Source organism: Tupaia chinensis, unplaced genomic scaffold, assembly GCF_000334495.1.
Source record: "Tupaia chinensis unplaced genomic scaffold, TupChi_1.0 Scaffold000708_1, whole genome shotgun sequence".
Taxonomy (NCBI): Eukaryota; Metazoa; Chordata; class Mammalia; order Scandentia; family Tupaiidae; genus Tupaia; species Tupaia belangeri.
Window position 1 is genome coordinate 1,221,702 of NW_006160231.1, and position 17,846 is coordinate 1,239,547.

The following is a 17,846-nucleotide window of genomic DNA, read 5'->3' on the forward strand; positions in this document are numbered from 1 at the left end:
CTAAACTAACTTGACATAAGATCCTTCTATACTTTCTGGTCCTTGACTCTTCTATAATTGATCCACTCTGCTACCCACCTCCTTACCCCCACCACTGTTCCCTATGTTATGTATTACTCAACCACATTAAGTTAATGGAATTTGCTAGACTGTGTTGTCTTCATGGTTTTTGTTCTTTGAATGGGCTTTCTTTTAGCTCTTCAAGCCTTTTCTTTTGCTTTCACTGACTAGCAAATTCCTAAGACTTAACTCAAATTTCTAAGACTTAACTCAAATATCATCCATGAGAAGCTCTTCAAACCCTCATCCCCACTTCCAGGTTGGATGTTGTCTTCACACAGTTTATGCTACACAGTTACCCGTATTGTCATGGTTTAGGTGTCTTCCTTCCTGGACCTGAGCTTCTTGTAGGTGGAGACCGTGAATCGTAGTATTAATGGCTTTGGTCATTGTTTCAGCATGCCTACAGCATGTCACCTTGATGCCTGGAACCTAAGATGCTTGGGTAGCATTTGTAAGTTGAGTAAATTGGAATTTTACTTTAAACCTACACTAAGTTAAAACAATGGTCCAAATGAAGAGAACAAAACAGTCTCTATAGAGTACTTAAACTGCAGTTCCTGTTGGTGAATTTCCATCCTTATGTATTGTCCTGGTAATATTTAGCTTGAATCAATGAGGACTGAATGATCCCACAACTTTTGGGATTATAGTTCTCATTTCTAGTGATAGAGTTGTCCTAATTTGTTAAGTGTACTGCACTTTTTTGTCCCTTTTCCTTTTCCCTTACGTAGCACATGTCCACACGTGGGAGAACAAGAGTGAGCAAGCACCTTGGACAGCGTCTCATTATCTACCATCCCCTTTACACAGCCCTCCAGCTGCTCAGGAGTTTGGGTACCCGCATGTATGCCCAGTTTGTCTTTAGTCCAACTTGGGAATCTAAGCCCACAGTTGACCATGTGACTTTCAGTACTGCAATCCAGTATGCTCTGGACTGTCCCCCCAACTGGCCAATTTAAGTGTACTTTTGAGGGAGCTAATAAGCATAGGCAGATAGGGCCAGTGGGTGGCCTGATGGTTAGGGCTGGGTCAGAGTCCCAGACCTGGCAGCTTAAAAATCACGCAGGGCATGTTTGCATGCATGCCCAAAATCTCAGGAGGAGAATGGAGGAGAAGGGATTATGGCATGACCATCTCCTGGGGGATTATGTCTCACTTTCCCTATCTCTGTGTCTCTCTCCAGCAAGTGCACATACCCCATGACAAAAACCTTGGAGGAAAAAATAAAGAGAGTAGGAGTATAGGCAGTGATTGGAGAGCAGGTGACTGGACACTGTTACGGCTGAATGGCTACAGACAGAGAGAAAAAACTGTTCATTTGTGACTTTTTACACAATAGACCAGAACAATTTATAAGCCTTATCTCTAGAATAGGTCAAAGAGAGGAAATGGAGGGAAACCAGAATTTCTAGGCTATAGGACAAATTAGACATTTCCTTGGCGGCCAGGGGCTGGACTGTGAGTTAGAACTATTAAAAGGCGTGTGTAGAACCAGGCCTCAGGCGCTTACGTTTAGAGAGCAGGAGGAAGGGCTGAAGGCAGAGAGGACAGGAGCTGGGCCCAGGAGTTGAGTCCGAAGAGGGGCCTGCACAGTGCAGGCGGGTGCTGGCTGCGTATTTTACAGCTGGTGAAAGCTCTTTGGATATTATGAATCGGAATTTTTGTGTTCCTGTGTATGTGTATACTCACACATGCTTATACAACATGCACACATGAACTTCAGAAAATTCATAGAAAAATAGACTTAAAAGATAAAAAAATATAAACTATTCCTCAATCTTAGTTCCATGAAGTTCAAGACACTTTTTAAAGTGATGATACTAGCCCTTTGGTTCATCCCCGAAGAACTGAGGGCCCTGGGAGTGTAAGCGTGTCAGTGCATTCTTTTATCACATGATTAAGTGAAGAAAATAAGTGCTTTTTACAGATTTTTGTTAAGATCGGGAAACAGAAGTTAGAAGGAGCCAATTCAGGGGACCAGCAGTTAGCGTAATGGCTATGTCGCTGGACTCCCATGTATCTGACCAAGGTTCATGTCCCGGACCCGGTGGCTTAAACTCATGCTGGGCGCGTGTGCGTGCGTGCCCCAAGATGCCGAGAGGAGAATGGAGGAGAAGGGATTGCGGCGTGGCCATCCCCCCTGGGGGTGATTTCTTGCTTTCTGTCTCTCCATCTCTCTCCGTCTGTCTGTTGAGCGCACACACCCTATAGCAAAAAAGACCTCTAAAAAAAAATAAAGGGAGCCACGTCAGGACTGTAAGGTGGCTGTCTGCTGAGTTCCCATCCAAACTCTCACAGAACTGACCTAGTTTGATGAGGATGACCAAGAGCATTCTTGCAGTGGTTTCTCTGGTGAGGCTTTCTTAGATGTTTTTCTGCTAGAGCTTCAACCAGTTTCTCAGAACACTCTCTCTTTTTTTTTTTTTTTTGGAGAGGTTTTTGCTATAGGGCACATCTTCTCTCCTGACAGAGAGAGACAGAGAGACAGAAAGCAAGAAATCACCCCCCGGGGGGGATGGCCACGCCGCAATCCCTTCTCCTCCATTCTCCTCTTTGGATCTTGGGCACACACGCACACGCGCCCGGTGTGAGTTTTAAGCCACTGGGTCCAGGATGCGAACTGCAGTCGACTACGTGGGAGTCCAGTGACATAGCCATTACACTAACTGCTGGTCCCTCAGAACACTCTCTTAATAACCATAGAACTTTCTGGCCCTCCAGAAAGTCAATAAGCAAAGTGCCTTGGGCATCCTGAAAAACCGTTGCTCTGTAAGGTCTGCTTTCACTGTGACTGCCCCTCTTCTGCCCCTTGGTGGCCATTGTTTTGACTGGGCTTTGTCTTCGGGACGGTACTGGAAAGGCCGTCTCATCTCCTGTTACAGTTATTCAAAGATGCACTTCAGGGTTTTGATCCCACTTGAGGTTCCCACTGAAACATCTACGCTTACCTGCATCTGATCTGGGTGTAACCGTCTTGGCACCATTGAGCAGAAAGTTTGTGCAACTTCAGTTTTTCAGTCAGAACTGTGTAACAGAACCAGCTGAGATGTCGGCGGTGGTTTCTGTTGTTGTCAGTCCTCTTCAGTTAGGCAAGAACAAGATGAATTTTCCCTCACAAACTGATATGGACGGTCTGCTACCACAGGTATCATCTTCAGCATTGCCTCACCTGTTCTTAAAACAAGTTACCCATTTGTAAACTGCTGATTTCTTTGGGACATTGCCTTAGGGCACTTTTAATTTTACCTTTTATAGGTTTTTTTTTTTTTTTTTTTTTGAGAGGTTTTTGCGATAGGGCGCGTGCGCTCGCCAGACAGACAAGAGAGAGACAGAAAGCGAGAAATCACCTCCCAGGGGGGATGACCACACCACAATCCCTTCTCCTCCATTCTCCTCTCAGGATCTTGGGCACGCACGCACACACACGCGCCTGGCATGAGTTTTAAGCCACCGGGTCTGGGAAGCAAACTGCAGTAGACTACATGAGAGTCCAGTGACATAGCTATTATGCTGACTGCTGGTCCCCCTTTTTTAGGTTTTTACCACAGGGTAGGTATGCTTGCCAGAGAGACAAAGAAGGAAAGTGAGAATCAAGCCCGGGGGGGATGGCCACAGCACAATCCCTTGGTCTCTCAGGATTTTGGCACACACGCACGCATGCATACACCCCCACCATGATTTGCAGGCCGCCGGGTCTGGGACTCACACTGTGGTCAGCCATGTGGGAGTCCCGCGTCTTAACCACTACGCCACCTGCTGGCCGCAATACACTTTTTTATAGGGCATCAATGATTTCCCCATTCTTCCACCCAAGCTTCACCCTAATTATGAAGTTTGTTCTTGCTTTAGTTTCAGCGTCCCCATACTCTGGTAATGACTGCTGTTGGACACGTGGTGGTTTTTAGACTGAAACCTGGAAGATGAAAGAAACACACCCTGGGGAGTACATTCCCAGACCCCTGCAGATGCCTTCAACGGCCAGTACTGACCCTATTTATACTGTTTTCAAAGATTACTTACGTATTTCCTCACGGCTGAGAGAAGGGGCTTGGAGCCCGCAGGTCGCCACCCTTGGTAGGGGCTCTGTGCTGAGCCCTCTCTGCTGCCTGCAGGACCCCGGATGCACACCCAGGGTGAGCACAGCCTTCCCAGGAACCTCCAGCATCACAGACCAGGACCCTACTGTGCCCCACCGTGGCCGCACCCCTTCTGGTTACTGCTCTGCTAACTGAGACAGATAAGGGAGTGACAGATGTGCGCTCGGTGCAGCATGATGCACTGGACAAAGGGACATGACTCATGCCACAGGCAGGGCAGAGGGGGACATGGGAACCTTCATCACACAACGCAGCCTGGCCCCACATTTAAAACTCATGAATTGTTTATTTCTAGAAGTTTCCATTTAATATTTTTCAACTGCAGTTGACTGGGTAACTAAAGCCATGGAACACAAAACTATTGATGACGGAACTGTTGTACAGCTAGCAAACTATGAACAGGTAGATCGAAAGCTAGGCCCCAAAGGTATACTTTATAACAGGTAACATAGACTCCTTTTTTATTAAGAGAGATTTTTGCTATAGGGTGCATGCACTCACTGGAGAGATAGACAGAGAGTGAGATATCACCACCACCCCACCCCCCCAAGAATGGCCACACCGCAATCCCTCCTCTTCCATTCTCCTCTCAGGGTTTTGGGCATGCACGCACACGTACCTGATATGAGTTTTAAGCCTCTGGGTCGGGGGCTCAAACTGTGGCGACTCTGTGGGCGTCCAGCAATGTAACCATTACACCACCTGCTGGTCCTTATACACCTTCGTAAACAGGATGGACGACGAGAACACGGGACTTTTCATACTGTGCCATGGTGCTAGACCCATTCGAGGTAGTTCCCTCATGGACTTAGCTAGCCTCAGACACGCTCCTCCCTTCCACTCTGTGATCTTTGTTAATGCCAGCATTGGCCCACCCGTCGATCAGGCTTAAAACCTGCCACCGTCTCTTGCTCCCTTAACCGTGCTGTCCCCATGCACAGGAGTCCTTAACCTTTCTCCTCTGCAGCGTCTTTGGCCCCTGTTCTTCCTCCCGTTTTCGTGATCGCTGCCCTAGTCCAAAGCCCCTTTGTCGCTCTTAGCCCTGTGGTCACGTGCGTCTTGGTCTCCCTCCCCAAGCGTCCGTTCCCTGTTATTTCTCCGTACTCTGCTGACAGGGCGCTCTTCCCAAGCACAGTACTAACGTGACCAACTCTCCTCGTGGAACCCCTTTAGGAACCCCCAGTTTTCTGGGGTAAACTCAAGATTCTTTAGGAGGACAGTTGCAGCCTAGTCTGTTTCAGGTTGCTTTCTCTTCCTCCTCATGCACGCTCTTAGGAATTTCTGATGAAACTTATGCTCCCCCTAAGAAGTCGTGTTTTCCTTTGTGCTTTTCCTCACACTCTTCCCTCCGCCAGATTTGCTCTCCGGGCTGACGTTTCCCCTGCCGAGGGTCTTGCACAGCCTTTGAAACATCGCTTAACAGCTCGATTGCTCAGTTTTCCAATTCCCTCTTGAATCGGCAGGACTCTGTTTTCTCCACCGTGTCACCACAGTCGCGTGTGCCTTTTTGTAGCATTGATCATATTATGCCTTTTATCGAGGGTTTGTTTACCTGCCTCTCCTTTCTTTCCAGTCCCGAATTCCCCTCACAGCACCGGCCATAGCATTTCACACACAGGGGCTACTCAGCAGATGAGAGCTGAGTTAGAGCAGGGTCTGACTGCGATTGCTAACTGCGTGATTGTAAAAAGCCTGTGACACAAAAGCATTTGTGCGAGGAGTTCCTTGTAGATACAGCAGAAGTCATTCACTTCATTAATGTATGCAGGGCCTGGTTCTTTTCTGGAATACGCTCATTCTCAGGGCATCGTGCTTTTAAACCCCAAAGCAGCTCCCTTTTTCCCCTACTGATGGACAGAATTTTTAGTAAGGTTATTTAAATTTCATTTAAATTTAATTTTAGTAGAATTCCCTAAAAATTCCAGAGGGAAACATGATTAATATGTTTTTGAAATCCTCTATCCACCTCTGTTAAAATTCAGTTCTCATCCAAGCAATGCTACATATGCCAGAAATCATTCAGATGCTTTCCTTTCAGCGTGTGCAGGTCCACATGCTCGTTCTCTTAATGGTACTGAGCTCAATTGTTACAGTCAATAAAAGAATCTTTTCTCCAGTCTTCAGTAATGAGCCCCCTCCTAATTGCGCATGTTTTTGCGTCAGACCAGATGGTGTACTGAGCGAATGGTCTCTCTCCCTCACCAGGTCATGGTGGAGAATTCAGATTTCACTCCCTCACAAGTGGGCTGTCTCTTCACGTTTCTCGCTCGGCAGCTTGCAAAGCCTGATAATACCTTGTTCGTAAACAGAACGCTCTTTGATCAGGTAGGTGTCTCTAACAGTGAGAACTGCAATTGTTTTCCTGTTTACTGTTCACAGAGAAGTTCACTGGATTGCCCTGTCTATAAATGTGACACAGTATCGGCTCCGAAGTTGTTCGGGTTTGGGATCTAAATTCGGAGCGTGTCCTTGTGTGTGTGGAACACACGTGGCGTGTGCTGGGCAGTATGATTTAGCCTGGTATTGTGCAAGTGTGGTTCGTGGATACTGGTTTAGAAAGTTTCTCCTCTCTTAATTGTTCTCTTGCTCCAAACTGCCTAGAATTCTTTGCTCAAGTATTTCCCAGTTTAAAAATAACACCATCTTCCGATAGAAAAACTACGATGACAGTCATCTAGCGAAGAAATTCCTTTTGGAAAATCTGAATTTACTTATAAATGACTTTGATTCTGAAGGTGTCTTCTAATCCCAGTTAAATAACTCCTATGAATCCACAGTTAGTAAAGCACTTTCCCCCCGCACCCCAGAGAAAGTAGTTAATAAAGACTGGCATTTACTGAGCACTTTGTAGAGACAGGCATCGTGCTAAAACCTTTCGTGTTTAGGTTCACTGTCTCCAGCAGCTCTCATACAGGTATGGTTGTCGCCATTTCAGTGATGAGGAAACTAAAGCCTAGCGCAAGTGAGTAACTCCTCCACGCTCAGACCTTTGTAAGTATCATCACTAGCAATAAAAAGTTAGTGCGTGTCCATAAGGTTAGGATTTAAATTCAAGGGGCCTGGCTCCTAAGTCCATGCTTTGCTTGGTCCGTGACACCAGGGATTTAAAGTTCAGATACGCAGATGGTACCACTCTTTAGTTGCATTTCTGAAGAGTAGAGAGCAGTTCATATAAGGCACATACTCGGTTGTGAGGTAAGGAAGCCTGGGGTCTCACCTGCCGGGCCGTCAGTTAGAAGGGTACCATGCAGCTCTGGCGTTTGTCAGGGCTGAGTGTGAGTGAATCGGTGACGCTGAAAGAACAGTTTTCGTTGTTCTCTTTATGACAGCGTTGTGATATGTGTGCTGGTAACCAATTTTAAAGCTGCGTTTTTTTGGGGCCAGGTCCTCGAGTTCCTCTGTAGTCCCGATGACGACTCACGGCACTCTGAAAGACAGCAGGTATGGGCTACTTCTCCTTCTCCCTCTTTCTTTCTTTCAGATAGGGTCTCATGAACTCATAGTTCTCCTGCCTCAGCCTCCTGAGGAGCTGGGACCACAGCTGCATGCCACTGTCCCCAGCTTTTAGGATGGGTGGAGAATCGAACCCAGGCCTCCCGGTGGCCTTAGCCTGCAGAGTAGCAGCACTCCTATCACAGCTGGTCCCTACTAAAAGTCTTTACTAAAGGATGGGGGGAAAGTAACCCAGCAAGAACTCCTCTGTGCTAGACCTCACTTGACTTAAGAGGGAAATAAATCGTGTTGGACCCTAATACTAAGCTAAAGAGAGTGGCAACCAGAAAATAACGTGGACAGCTGTTAGAGGTGCATGTATAAGGAGGTCATATCGACCTAAATTCCCAGGTGCAGGGCCTGTCTTGCATCCAGATTGACATCAAAGAGAATACTTCATCCTTCTGTATTTCATAGCAACAGTTAGCACCTGTAATACTTGGCATTTCATCAGTGTCATTCATCTGGTAACCACTATCAGCTGCTGTGGGCCTGAACCAGAAAGGCTACAGGACCCTGAGTGCTGACATGCTCAACGTTGGGGTGTCACGTAGAACCCCACTGCATTAGAGTGACCATTCCGGAGACGGGAATCAACCTGTCCTTCCCTCGTCGTTGTGAGATAGTACTGTTTGATTACCATCACTGTCTATTCGTGCCTTTTTTTTTTTGAGAGTTCCAGGGATAGGATTCTTTAAAAACTTACCTACTGTAGGAATTGGCACCTGGCATGGTGGTTAAGGTGCTGGTCCCATCATGTGGACCTCTCATTTAGCTCTCGTTTCTCTGTAAGTTAGGGTCATGGTATGCATGATGTATCTATATAAAATAGTAAGAGGTTTTTTGTTTGTTTGTTTTGTTTTTGGTTTTGTTTTTTTTTTAAGATTTTTACCATAAAGTGCCTGCATTCTCCAGAGAGAGACAGAAATAGAGACAGGGAAAGGGAAACTGGGAAGTCACCTCCCAGAGGAGATGGCCATGGTGCAATCCCTTCTCCTCCATTTTCATCTCAAGATTTTGGGCATGCACGCACACGAACCCACTGTGAATTTCAAGCCACCAGGTCTGGGACTCGAACCGCAGTTGGCCACGTGGAAGTTCAGCACCTTAACCACCACTCCACCTGCTGGCCCCAAATGATAAGAACTTTTCTTACAAATAACCAAATTAAATAGAAAGTAAAGCCAAGGGCCAACCTGTGGTGTGGTGATGGCAGCTGGATCTCAAAGGCTGACCTTGAGGTTCGAGTCCTGGACCTGGCGGCTTGAGAAACATGTTGGGCACTTATATGTGCGTGCCCCGAGTCCTAACTGGGAGAGAAAGGTTGTGGATGATCCCATCAGGAGCAGGGGGGCTTTCTCCCTGTCCTTTCTCTCTTTCCCTTTATCTCTCTCTCTCTCTCTCTCTCTCTGGAGAGAACATTTACCCTGTGACAAATTAAAAATAGAAAGAAAAACTGAATCTAACTGGTAAAAGCTAGCTAGACCTTAAAAGGTAACCGCAGTATATTCATAGAATGTTCCTGGGTATCTCCTTTTGGATTATCTAGTTATTTCCCACCTCTTCAATTTAGAAATGCAGAAAATTGAGGAAGTGAGCTGTCAGGGACACAGTTAAAATTAAAACCAAACTCCTTTCCTTCGATTCCAGCCGTTTTCCCTCCTACCATGTGCTACATATCAAAATTGGTTTCCGAGGATTTTTGAGTATTTTCCCAGGGTATACCAAGAAATTATTTAACAACTGGCTCCTCAAATATAGTTCTGATATGAATGATGGCTGCTATTTATGTAAGTGAATAAGATGAAATTAGAACAACGAAAACATACTGCTCATACGTCAGTGAAGCGGCCTCTTTACTGAATCAGATAATATTTTGATTACACACATGCACACTCAAGTTTAATTGCCTTATTAATTTTCCCATCACTTCCTTAACTAGGAATTGGCAATTTTTCTCTGTAGAAGTCCAGAGAATGCATATTTTAGGCTTTCTGAGTCACATATGGTATGTGTCTCATATATACATGTATTTTTTACAACTCTTTAAAAATGTAACATTTACAGCATTTTGTTGACTCATATAGCGTTTGCCAATTTCCATGGAGGAAGTACTTCCACCATGGCTGATTTAACCTACCAACATGATGTCCCTGAAGGGGGCGCTGGGAAGAGAGACAGCCGCACACCCTGATGTGGTATTTCCAGCACACACTTACACCAGGTGTAAGTAACTCAGGAGCATAGCTCGTAGTAAGTGTAGTGACATAATTAGGAAGTGGTGAGTTCTGAGTATTAATTACCTTTGTCTTTAATTTTTTAAATGGTAGGTTTATATCATTTACTTTTTAATCATTATTTTAAATTCCTGAAAATGAACAATCAACTCTAATGAGTTGGTAAGACTAGCTCCAGCAAAAGCATTTTTTTTTTTTGAGAGAGAGAGAAATTTTTGCTATAGAGCTTGTGCACTCACCGAGACAAAGAGAAACAGAGACAGAAAGCGAGAAATCATCCCCCCCCGGGGTGGTGGTGGTGGTGGCCACACCACAATCCCTTCTCCTCCATTCTCCTCTCAGGATCTTGGGCACGCACGCACACACGCCTGGCATGAGTTTTAAGTCGCTGGGTCCAGGACTCGAACCATTGCCTACTGCATGGGAGTCAGGCGATGTAACCATTATGCCATCTGCTGGTCCCTCATTTGTATTATGTTATTTAGAATTGAGGCTTATAGCAGAGAGATTCACTCCTTATTTATTCTATGTAAGAATATTATATTATAGTGCTCAACATAGATTAAATTTGGAATCTGAAATGTACAATTTGGACACGTTTTCTTTTCTCAACTTGAAAATAATCAGTTTATTTTTGTTCAAAGAATAATTTGTGAAATGATCTGGAGTTCTGAGAAGGATCATGTTACTCTGGATCCTGACTTAAGTAACTTAACTATTGTAATTTTGTAATTAATTTTTAAAATACTTTAGAATATCAATGATTCCAGTTCAAAATCCTGGTCACTTTTGTTGTTGTTGTTCTCTAATTTGCTATAGGGCATGTGCACTTGCCAGAGAGAGAGAGAGAGAGAAAGCCCCCACCGCCCCACCACCAAGCGGATGGCCATGCCATCACCCGTTCTCATCTGTTCTTCGCTCAGTTTTGCACATGGATGCGCGTGTACTTGGTATGTTTTTCAAGCCACAGAGTCCAGGACTCAAATGCACAATCGGCCATTTGGGTCCTAGCACCTTAACCACCCCGCCACTGACTGGCCTCCTAGTCACCTTTTTTATTCATCTACTTAGTGTGGTAAAAATTAACTATATGAGCCCCAATATTTTTTACTGTGATAAATATATATAACATGAAATTTCCCATTTCAGCCGTTTCTGAGTATGCAGTTCAGTTCAGAGGAATTGCTGTCAATCATCTTCTCAAACTGAGCCGCTAGACCCGTTACATGATGACTCCCTATTCTTTGCTCCCCCAGCCCCAGGGACCCCCTTTCTATCTTCTGTCTACAACTTTGACTGCTCTAGATACCTCGTACGAGTGCAGCCTACACGTTGTGGGGCACCTTTCCTCCCGCCAGCCAGGGGACTTTTCAAAACATTTCTGCACTCAGGCGTCAGCTCTGATCTGTGCCCTTCTGTGTAACAGGGCAGTGATTCCGAGCTATTGGCCAGCTGATAAAGTTCATCTTTTTGTATTTGGCCTATTTAACATACATAATATCTTTAAGGTTCATACATGTTGTAGCATGTATTGGAATTCCCTTCCTTTTTAAGGCTGAAAATATTCCTCTGTGTATGTGTGCATGTGTGTGTGTAAGTGTGTAAGTGTGTGTGTAAGTATGTGTGTGTATGTGTGTGCATGTGTGTGTGTTATTTATCCACTCATTCATTGATGCATATTTGGATTTTTCCCACCTTTTGGCTATTGTGAATAACGCTGCTATGAAAAACACTATTGTTCAATTTTTTTAAATTAATGTGTAAACACAGAGATGACCTGTGGACAGATTTTTAAAGAACCATAAAAGGATCAGACAAAAACTCACTTCTTGAAACGATATATACAGACATTTTTCGCTTAGTGGAAGGTCAGTTCAGTATTCTCCTAAGGCTTTGTGTACAACACTGTGGTATTCCTTCTGTGTTTGAAAAGCAGGACCAGTTATCTTATTTTCCACTAATTTTTTTTGTTGTTGTCAAAGGACACGTACACTCACTAGAGGGAGAGAAAAAGAAAGAAAGAAAGCACCCCCCTCCGCACGGTGCAGTTCATTTTCCTCCGAGTGTCCTTCCTCCCATCAGGATTGTGGGCACACACATGCCCTTGTTCCTGTGTGTTCTGGAAGCCATCAGGGCCAGGATTCAGACCATGGTTGGCTTCGTGGGATCTGGCTCCCTTAATCACTGTGTTGTGGGGCTGTATATCTTTTTACAAGATCAACACAGTATTATCAACCTGTTGATTATATAATTTTATGATTATACCACATTAGACCATATGACATTATAGCCTAATGTTGATTATATTGTCTAACTTCTTGCATATGTGAAAGTAAACTAAAATAAATCAAGTAAGAATACAAGAGGAAAAATGTCAAAGTTATGCTATGCATGGCTAGAGTCTTAAGAACTAGTAAATACAAGTAAATTCCAAAGCATTTTTACTCATTTATTTTAAATACCCAGGTCCTTTTAGAATTACTGCAGGCTGGAGGCATTGTTCAGTTTGAAGAGAGTCGGCTTATCCGTATGGCAGAAAAAGCTGAGTTGTAAGTTGTTTCAAAGCTATGTATTATTAGTTTTGCATAAAGGGATTACATTGTATTTCTCTAACAGTGAAGCCCAGTTTATTAATACACTGTGTTACTTTTTTAAATTAAGCAATAAAATCCTCAAGGAAAGTTTTTGCTTTTCAAATAAATTTCTAGAGATAAGTAAAATTTGTAGAAATTGACAAGCAATAAATTTGAAATGTTTGTATACTTGTTTTAATCTGAAAGCAAAACAGTAGTCTTACCACATTTCATTTATTTTTATACTTAATATTTTCATGGTGTATCAGATTTTTGACTTACATTAGAAAGAATGCAGGATGTGACACAGCAAATGAAATACAGTATGATTCCACCACTTCTTATCTAGTTTGATGAATGTATTATTCAATACATTTAATTCTGAACAAGGAAACTATATAAAATGTCTACAGATTATGAGCTGGTATCTAACACATTGACCATTTCTCATGGACACATGGTTGCTTGAACATTTCTTTACCCAACTTTGACATTTTTAGTAAACATGGTACTTGCAAGCATGTTTAACCTGTACTTAGAGAAATGGCAGTTACTCATTTGTTAGATACTTAATATAACTTTATTTAACAGCAGAAATCACATCTACTGTGATTTTTAACATTTTTCTTAATACCGACCTTGAGACTAGCCTCAGATATGCCCGAGCAAACTTCTCAAGACAGTAAGCTAATAGCCACGAGCGTGTTCGGTACCCTGAAGTTTTTCCTTTTACATTCCAGCTATCAAATTTGTGAATTTATGTATGAACGAGAACACCAATATGACAAGATTATTGATTGCTACTTACGTGACCCACTGAGGGAGGTGAGTTAAAAGCCTGTTTTACCTGTTTTTCTTACTCAGCCCTGCCCCCATTGAGTGGAAATGACTATTGATTAGAAATATTTAGACCTGTATTTACTGAGCCAAGATCTTCTTTATTCATCAGGTTTTTGTTGAGTGCCTCATACGAGCCAGTCTACATTGATCATTAAACCAGATAGAGTTCCTGCAGTAACTCACAACCTAGTGATGGGGACTGACAGTGAGCCAGACAACCGAGTGAGGGACTTGGCTTTGTAGTAAGTGCTAGGGAGGGAGAACACGTGCACCTGTCATGGATGATGGGGCGCGGACTTGGAGCAGCCAGGAAGGGGGTCTCAGAGATTCCCGTAAACTGGGAAGCCAGCCCAGGGAAGCGTGTCCTCGGCCAGGTAACAGTACCAGCGAAGGCCTTGAGGTGGGGGACATGCATGTGTTGGAGAAACTAAGCATAGATCATGTATATGAAAGGAAATCATTATAGATGGAGAATAATAGACAAGAAAAAGTCTGATTCAGTGGGACCAGCAGTTAGTGTAATGGCTATGTTTGCTGGACTCCCATGTAGTCGACTGTGGTTCGAGTCCCGGACCCGGTGGCTTAAACTCACACTGGGTGCGTGTGCGTGCGTGCCCAAGATCCCTAGGGGAGAATGGAGGAAAAGAGATTGTGGCGTGATTTCTCACTTTCTATCTCTCTGTCTTTCTGGCGAGTGCATACTCCCTCTAGCAAAGAAAAACCTCTCCACCAAAAAAGAAAGTCTGATTCAAGGTGGAATTACAAAATGTTCCTCATGAGGTCTTACAAGGCTAATAAATTGAGACCAAAATTAATTGGAACAGGTTTATAATGGCTAAGATTTTCCCCTAAATGTCATTATTGTTTATCTTTAGTGTCAGTTTCCATCAGCTATCTATCTCTAAGTGGTTTTCCTTCTCCACATAATTGGTTTACCAAGACTCGTGTGGATAGTAGGTGGTGACTATCGCTGGAGTGAATGAGTGAATAATTGTATCATCTTGTGCTTTTTAGGAGGAGGTCTTCAATTACATTCACAACATCTTATCCATTCCTGGACACAGTGCAGAGGAGAAGCAGTCTGTGTGGCAGAAAGCAATGAATCATATTGAGGTACTGGTTCAATAAAACTTTTTAAACTTCCCCCTCTGAGTGGATATTCCAAATTAACTTATGCTTAAACAAGGACTGGTATCATTATTAAGTTGATTGACTTGAGGGTCAAAGTTTTTTTCGTATCATTTATTCCAGTTCATGTTTGTGTAAAACCTGTGTCACACACAGTTTATCACACCATGACTTCCAAATAGCCCATGCTGAATCAGCTAGTGTCAAACTGGAGCATCAGTGGGTTTTCACACAGTTCGCAGAGCGATTCCGGGGTACTTTCCCCAGCGATTCTGGGGTCTTTTCCCTAACACATGCCGGGAGCAGTCCTCCAGTCCGCCGGTGGTTTTAGAAGCTCCCTGCTGCGTGTCTTTGTCTCTGACGTATCTCCCTTCCTTCTGTCCCAGGACAGTGATTCTGACCCAGGTATGACCCACTGATGGACTGGTCTTGTTCATGCATGCTGTTTTATAGGAGAGTGAGAGTTTACTTCAAGTATTGAAATACAAAGTGATTTGTACAAAGCATGCTTATATAGGGGTATTTCAAAAGCCTGTAGAAAGATGGAATCAAAGTATGAGTTTATCTTGGTGCAGGAATGTTTGAACTCCATCATTTTTCATGGAGTTTTTGAAGACCCTCTGATAGGTCTATAAATGGAGAGATTGCACATGTGACAAGCATATGACCAAAATGTATTCTGAAAGGGGTCTCAAAAATCACTCCTCCCTTGAGTTTCCCTGGGTTCATAACATACTGTTTAATCAGAAACCAACAGCAGTTTTGTTATGCCCTACTCTGTTTTGTGGGTCACCGACTACTGAGAAAACAAGGAAAGAGGCTGAGGTAATCCTAGTTTGGGGTATATTTTTATCCACAGTTTCTTTTTTCTCATAGAAAGGACTGGATGAGGGATTTAGAGATATAGTGAAAGATACCATTATTCAATATTTTAAGATTTTTTTGTTTTTGCCGTAGGATGCATGCACTTGCTGGAGAGAGAGACAGAGAAAGTGAGCAATCACACCACCACCACCCCCCAGGGGGATGGCCATACTGCATTCCTTTCTCCTCCATTCTCCTCTTGGGATTTTGGGTATGCACACACCTGTGCCCAGCATGAGTTTTAAGCCAGTGAATCTCGGACTGGAACCACACAGTCTGCCTTGTGGGACATGGCAGCCTAAGTCACCGTGCCACCTGCTGGCCCAGAAATGTTTAATAGGTATGTAAAATGATAAGATAAAGAGAGCTTTGACACCGAGAAACAGTACGTGATCCGATTACTTTGTTTTAGTTCCAGAAGGTTGTAAGGTTTAGAAAGATCAGAAACGTGAGTAGCATGGGATGTGAAACGTGGTGTAGTCCTAAGATGGGTGGTCTGAAGTGGTTCCCGTACTCATCTATAGGAAGAACACTTAACAGAATCGTCTTCCTACTAACAAGATGAATGTGTTTTGATGGAAGAACTTAACACAACCTTCTCCAGTTTTGATTTTTTCCCCCTTTAATCATTTTCATTCTTTTTCATTATCCTCTTGGAGTCTCAAGTCTCTGTAGTTACATTATGGTTCATTCTTCTTCACCTCATCTGCATTATGCAGTGGTTTGAGCACATGGACTCCAGACATCCAAAAATGAAGCTTTGTCTGTCTACATAATGTGAAACGTGATGAATTAATCAATGAGCAATCAAATTACTCAGCAGAAAACTCATGCTGGGAAGCAAGAAGTATTTTTGTTACACAACAGTTATTTCTGCTGACTGTTTTTGTCCCACATCTGCACATTTTTTTCACCTTGAACTTTTTAGTATCTCTTAAGGCCACAATTAGAAGCACATAGACTTTGTTGAGAGACTGATGTCTTCAGTAATATAAATAGTATCAACCTTAATGCCTAGGAGGAAGTGATCACAATAAAGTTTTCTGACCATATACACAGTTTATAGCTTAGTGATTCTTAACACTTTTGGCACCCCAGACCTCTTCTACAGAGATAGAGAAAAGGCCAACCCTGTAACACAGTGATTAAGCCCTGTGTGTAAGGGGTGGGAACTCGCAGAGCTGGCTAAGGCTCCAATTCTGGCCCCAGTGGTTCAAAAACCATGCCAGGCATATGCATGTACGTACTCCAAATCCTGGCAGGACGAAGAAATGGAGATAGAATGGTTATGGCATTACTGTGCCTATTGGAGGGGAGCTGATTTCTCTCTCTCTCTCTCTCTCTCTGTCTCTCTGTCTGTCTCTGTCTTGTGCATATGCCTCTGGCAGTTAAAAAAACACTTCTATATGAGAATCCAGTGAAAGGCTTAGACCTGTGCCTCATAATATTGCACATGTATATAAATATATAATTTTGTTTATGGTTTCACAGACTAGAGACCACCACTCCCCCACCCGCCAAAGCAATTCTCGGATTGGGTCTGTGGATTCCAAGTCAGGATTTTCTGGTTTAGATTTTTTTTTCCAATGTGAACAAAATGGTTTTTTAGATTTTTTGTTCTTTGTTTTTACTTTTTTTACTTTATTTTATACATTCAACCACTATACCTCACGTAGCTTGAAAAGTGAATTTATCCAGTACACTTCACACTGGTCCAGTTGAGGGTACTATGCACATTATCATCAACAGATAGTCATTCCTTTCTGTGTCCCATAAGGGTCTTTTTCTTTGTTTTTACATGATTTATTCTGAAATATAGAAACATGCGGGGCCAGTCACAGTGGTGCAGCAGTGGCGCAGTGCTCTCTGGTGCTGAAGCCAATCCTGGCATCTCTGTGTGTACGGGGCATGCACACTCAGGTCTCTGAGCACACGGGGCATGCACGCTCAGGTCTCTGCGCGCACGGGGCATGCACGCTCAGGTCTCTGTGTGCACGGGGCATGCACGCTCAGGTCTCTGCGCGCACGGGGCATGCACGCTCAGGTCTCTGCGCGCACGGGGCATGCACGCTCAGGTCTCTGCGCGCACGGGGCATGCACGCTCAGGTCTCTGCGTGCACGGGGCATGCACGCTCAGGTCTGCATACACGGGCATGCACACTCAGGTCTCTGCGCGCACGGGGCTTGCACGCGCAGGTCTGCATACACGGGGCACACACACTCAGGTGGGGCATGCATGCTCAGGTTGTGGGTGCACGGGGCATGCACGCTCAGGTCTGCGTACACGGGGCACACACACTCAGGTCTCTGCGCGCACGGGGCACACACGCTCAGGTCTGCGTGCACGGGGCACATACGCTCAGGTCTGTGTACACGGGGCACGCACGCTCAGGTCTGCGTACACGGGGCACGCACGCTCGGGTCTACGCGTACACAGGGCACGCACGCTCAGGTCTGCGTACACGGGGCACGCACGCTCGGGTCTACGCATACACGGGACACGCACGCTCGGGTCTGCGCGTACACGGGGCACAGACAGGAGGGGCGGCGCG

At 44.3% G+C, this 17,846-nt stretch overlaps 1 protein-coding gene across 9 annotated transcripts in view; it reads left to right on the plus strand.

Moving 5' to 3' along the window:
- The window catches only part of VPS8 (VPS8 subunit of CORVET complex), a 255,683-nt gene that overhangs the window by 121,109 nt on the left and 116,728 nt on the right, over positions 1-17,846 (plus strand). For 6 of the 9 annotated variants that reach the window (XM_014592535.2, XM_014592532.2, XM_014592537.2 and 3 more), the window contains 5 exons: positions 6,324-6,485; positions 7,545-7,601; positions 12,356-12,438; positions 13,203-13,287; positions 14,317-14,415. In XM_014592535.2, the coding sequence (XP_014448021.1) occupies positions 6,324-6,485; positions 7,545-7,601; positions 12,356-12,438; positions 13,203-13,287; positions 14,317-14,415 (486 nt within the window). The remainder of the gene's footprint in view (positions 1-6,323; positions 6,486-7,544; positions 7,602-12,355; positions 12,439-13,202; positions 13,288-14,316; positions 14,416-17,846) is intronic. The other 3 variants (XM_014592539.2, XM_006160772.3, XM_014592540.2) reach the window with 1 other exon arrangement.